Source organism: Malus domestica, chromosome 02 (genome assembly GCF_042453785.1).
Source record: "Malus domestica chromosome 02, GDT2T_hap1".
Lineage (NCBI taxonomy): Eukaryota > Viridiplantae > Streptophyta > Magnoliopsida > Rosales > Rosaceae > Malus > Malus domestica.
Window position 1 is genome coordinate 20,853,132 of NC_091662.1, and position 5,106 is coordinate 20,858,237.

Below are 5,106 nucleotides of genomic sequence, written 5' to 3' on the forward strand. Positions count from 1 at the left end.
TAACATTTGTAAAATTAAAAGGTAAATTTAGCTATATGATAAATTCTCGAAGTTGACAGAGGTGGCACATTGTTACAATTTACAAAACCAAGGTGGTCATTAGTAGAAATGTTTTCTCCATGCCAAGTGGTATTTATGTACAGATCAGATATTAGACACAATGTCAGATGATAAATGTACAAATTCCTACCTCATGTATATATGTTATAATTTCTCCTCCTTGTCTATTTTTCAATCAAGTCTCATAATCTCATCCGCGATAGGGTTTAAGAACTGTTAAGTGCTGCTTGACTATAAATTTGGTACGAGGACACTATCATACTATGCATGTTTTCTAGCTTTGAAATTGACATAATTTTATACAAATTAAGGTTATATAGTCTGAGGAACGCGGTTTTTAAAATAGAACACGTACCCAGTGGACCGAATAAAATTCCAACAATATGAAGGAGAAGACTGCAATCCCAACGAAGTCTGAGTTGGCAATCTTAGATTGGACCTTCAAGGAGAGAACAGAAACAAAGCCAATGAAAATAGGTGCAGAGGAAGGTGCTCGGTAACTAAAGAGCTAACACTTTAACACAACATGTACAGTCGACGGAAAAATATAAGATTTGATTTGATAGATAGAATGGAAATTAATATATGGAATTGTAGAGAACCGAGGAGTAGGAGAGACAAATTAAAGGCTGTGAATTGATCACAACCTCTCTCTCTTAAATATTTAAGTGTGAAAACAACAGATGAATGAGCCAAAGCTAATCACTCCCATGCACACGTCCCTTTCTCTCTTCCTCTCCCCCACCTCTGCCGCTTCTGCACCGTCTCTTTCTCTATCACACACACATCCTTTGGGAATGATAACCAAACAATTTTCTCATCTTTTATTTATTTATCTTTATAAATATGATCATGAAAAAAGAAAAACAACTTGGTACAGCGGCCTACTTGCTTATGATATATCAACAACTTGTACGAACCCAAAAACATGTACATGATCAGCTATAGCTGATATATATATCCACATAGCAAATAATAACATGAGTAATAACTCTAACAACAATATATGAGTAATGCTAAGTAGATCATTTTAGACTACATTTGCAAACCATTTGATGTGTCACCAATAAAAAATAAGCACGTTAATCAATAGTTAAGTAATAATCCAACCCTATCAAAATATCTCATGCAAATTACAAAATGAAAAGTTTATACAAACTTGTCATACTCGAATTGATCTACAGACATTTTACATACAAAAAAAACTAAGTGATGAATGACTTCTTAAATAAAACGACACTCTCTAAGTCTGTAGATGTTCCATATACCTGGTCCCCAACCCAACTATATAATTAGTGCCATCTCTCTCTCTCTTTCTTTTCTCTTTCTTCTCGTTCCTTAATAGTAACTCATCATCAACAATTCTCAAGCAGTGAGATCAGACCCAAAATCTGTCTACTACACATCATCAAAATCCCACTGATAGATCGATCAGTCAAAATCCCATCAATCAAATCACAAAATCACTATCATCACCATCATCAGATCATCATTATCATTAGAAATTAGAAAGAAAGAATGTCTTCAGCTGCAACCTCATCCACTGTCTTTAATTCACCGGACCAACAACAACACCTCCTCTCTCCCACCGATCAGCTCTGTTATGTCCATTGCAACTTCTGTGACACCGTCCTTGCTGTACGTGCTCATCTTACTCTTACCTTACTTTAACAATCAATTTCCTGGGTTTTAATTGTATTAAAAAGTGTATTTATTTGTTTATGTATGTAGGTGAGCGTTCCTTGCAGCAGTTTGTTTAAGACTGTGACTGTTCGATGTGGCCACTGCAGCAACCTTCTTTCCGTCAACATGCGTGCCCTTCTTCTTCCGCCTCCTAATAATAATAACCAACTTCACCTTCCACATCATTTCTTCTCCACTCCTCACAATCTCCTTGTAGGTTTTCTTTTTTGGCTCATTACATGTATATAAATATGATTCGTTCTAATTGTACATTTGCATACTAGTATAATTCATGCTCATATTTTGTAAGAATTTGTTAGGCAGCTGCTATTCAATTAAACTCTCAAATATTTTCATTTTTCTCACAGAAAAAGTATTATAAATATTGATGTTCTAATGGGATCATGTATAAAATATATATATATATGTGTGTGTGTGTGTGTGTGTGTGTATATATATATATAAAACAGGAGGAGATCCGGAACACCCCATCAAACACAATCACAAATCACCAGCCTAATTATACAAATGAATCAGCCATGCCGATCCGGGGAGGAGGCTTTGACCATCACCAGGAGATACCTAAGCCTCCTGCAGTTGTCAACAGACGTGAGTGATATTTTTCTTCTTTTTGTACTATAAGCACACCACTACCTTTTCATGTTTTAGTTTAAGTCTCTTTTAGCGTAGTAGAACATTTTTTTTCTTTTCTTTCTGAATCCCTATCACTTTGATTAAGGACTTTTTCGTAAACAGCAGACTCTTTGCCAATCAAGAAAAAAGTTCCAAAAGAAAAGCCAAGCTAACTTTTGAATGTTTGGGCTTACTCTTTAACAGTTCCCAATGTCTCTACCAATTAGTTTTGTGTGTATGAGACCGTGAGAGGCAAGAATCTTTAGCACACATTTATTTCATGTGCATTTCTTCTTTCATGTTGTTCCAGATTTAGTTCTGAGTGTAGTGGCCGCTACTAATGCTCACTTCAGATCCACAAATATACGTACATTTCTTCTTTTCTAGCATTCTTCAAACAGTTTTGAGTATTTCAAATCTGATCAGGGTCCATGTAGAGAACCTTAGATGAACACTATATATATATATTTCTTCGATCATCTTGCTTTTAGCTTGTTCTTAATTCTAATGTACAGAATTAATAGAAGTGGTGATATGAGAGGATCAAAATTTTAAAACGTAGTATCACATAATTATCTATTAAAGGAAACACAAAGAAAAAAAAGGCCAGCGAAGTGATTATAATGTACATCTGTCTGCTTTTGTCTCTCTGCGAAATGTCTACATTGGATGTCCAGCTCCGGAGAAGAGACAGAGAGTGCCATCTGCCTACAACCGCTTTATCAAGTGAGTAATAACATAAACTAATACACAGTTACACTTAATTGCTTTCTATATATATAAATGTCTATGCTGTAATTACTTAACTCTCTCTCTCTCTCTCTCTCTCTCTCTCTATATATATATATATATATACACATACTTTCTTTCGAAGCATAACTATGAAATTGTTTATATTTTGCAGGGAGGAGATACAACGTATTAAAGCTGGAAATCCTGATATAAGCCACAGAGAGGCCTTTAGTGCTGCTGCAAAGAATGTAAGCTTTTATAATAAGCTTCGGTTTCAACTTTAACCAGCTAGGGTTTCACTTTTCATAGCTACCATATATATGCAGATAACTAGCCTGCTATGCCTAATGAGAGTGGTTGTGTTGTTCTTTTGACTTTTAGAGGTTTTGAATGTTTTTGTTACTTGTTAATTTTGTGGGTATATTTGTTTTGTTTTCTCTCAGTGGGCCCACTTCCCTCACATCCACTTCGGACTTCTGCCTGATCAACCCGTGAAGAAAACTAACATCCGCCAGCAGGTATACCTCAACCCTAATCGCTCTGAGTTTCTTAGATGGAAACCCTAGTGACTGAACTAGTGCTATTACGCCTCTTTCATTCACTTGCAACGAAAATTAATGCACATGAAAAAAACAAGTTTCGAAGGGTATTTCAATTGGAAATTTATGAATTTGTATAATGGGTTTTTGCAGGAAGGAGATGACGTCCTCATGAAAGATGGATTTTTCAGTACTCCTGCCAATGTGGGTGTCTCCCCCTACTAAAAGGATTAGGGTTTATCTTATTTCGTGCCTCTCAACTTTATATAGTACTAGGGAATCTTATTCATATCCTAAGCTTTCTTATTATTAATCTCTAAAAACTTGGGTTGGATGCATGGTTATATTACTAGCTAGTCGTCGATTGAAGAATTTGATGAAGATATATATCTCAAGAATCAATTCCGTTCAAAGACCCATGTTGACATGTTAATGAGTGAAGAAAACTTTAGGAACACTGTAAAACCAACTGAAAATAGGTGGACTGATCTAGTTCTTTATAAGTGCTTGCAAGGTTCGATCTTTAGTTTTTAATGAGAAATTTATACTTTCAACACGTCTCCTTACTTGAGAAATGGACATATATTGGATGATATGGGAGCCCCGTGATCTTTTAGGCTCTACACATAAATAACTACGTGCTTTGAGTGCATGAAGAATGTGAACATCCATCCTATACCAATTGGCAATAGAAATAGCTAGGTTCTTTTACAAACTCCTGCTCCAATGACACTTTTGGTTATATACATGAAATGTTTAGCTTTTCTGACCTCCTTGTAACAAAAGAAAAAGTATATATCTATACCCATTTTTATAATTACTGTTTATAAGCATTTTCAAGTCCACTATAAAACAGACAAAATTTGGATTTCAATTACAGACATATACTTCATCAAGTTGGATACCCAGTATTTCCGAATTTCTTTCCAATATTGTTCTCTCTTTTGTTTCATTTGAAGCCTAAATGCTATGAGGCTTCAAATTAAAAATGAAAAAGAAAGATGGTGCTATGAGGCTTTGGCACTATACATATTGTTGTACCTTCTAATTACTATAGGCTTACTCTGCTTAGAATCTTCAAAAATAATGAGATGTGTGTCTTTATTATCTTAGAAGGAATATATAGAGTGTTATCAACACACCCAGTTTTACATCTCACACACATTTTTCAATTTTCGGCCGTTAAATTGAATGAATTGAAGAAAATTAATAAACAAAAATTAACAAAAATGTGTGAGAGGTAAAAATGTGCGTGTGGATTTCACTACCCATCTTATATTGCTTCCATCCCAAGGGCACAGGGCAGCTGAACACGGATAGTTAGTACGCGAACTCATAGCGATTAGTCAATTAGCTTACCCTTGATATGAGCATGCTATGCATATAGGCTCCACCAACTACGTATGCAACTACTGATAAAAAAATGGGCCAAGCCTCAAACATCTTAGAAATTTTTTAG

At 35.1% G+C, this 5,106-nt stretch overlaps 1 protein-coding gene across 1 annotated transcript; it reads left to right on the forward strand.

Annotated features, from left to right (window-relative positions):
* Nucleotides 1-1,221: 1,221 nt before the first annotated feature.
* Nucleotides 1,222-4,060, forward strand: LOC139193606 (axial regulator YABBY 1-like). The gene is made up of 7 exons (XM_070816986.1): nucleotides 1,222-1,698; nucleotides 1,792-1,956; nucleotides 2,214-2,352; nucleotides 3,054-3,102; nucleotides 3,281-3,356; nucleotides 3,552-3,626; nucleotides 3,801-4,060. Exons 1-7 carry the CDS (start codon nucleotides 1,579-1,581, stop codon nucleotides 3,870-3,872), a joined length of 696 nt encoding a protein of 231 aa, XP_070673087.1. The 5' UTR covers nucleotides 1,222-1,578; the 3' UTR covers nucleotides 3,873-4,060.
* Nucleotides 4,061-5,106: the final 1,046 nt, after the last annotated feature.

Excerpts from the sequence above, each read along its gene's own strand:
- LOC139193606 (XM_070816986.1), top strand. The coding sequence starts at position 1,579 with ATGTCTTCAGCTGCAACCTCATCCACTGTCTTTAATTCACCGGACCAA. Across the intron at positions 2,353-3,053 it reads TCCTGCAGTTGTCAACAGAC|CTCCGGAGAAGAGACAGAGA; the intron begins GTGAGTGATATT and ends TTGGATGTCCAG. Across the intron at positions 3,103-3,280 it reads GCCTACAACCGCTTTATCAA|GGAGGAGATACAACGTATTA; the intron begins GTGAGTAATAAC and ends TATATTTTGCAG.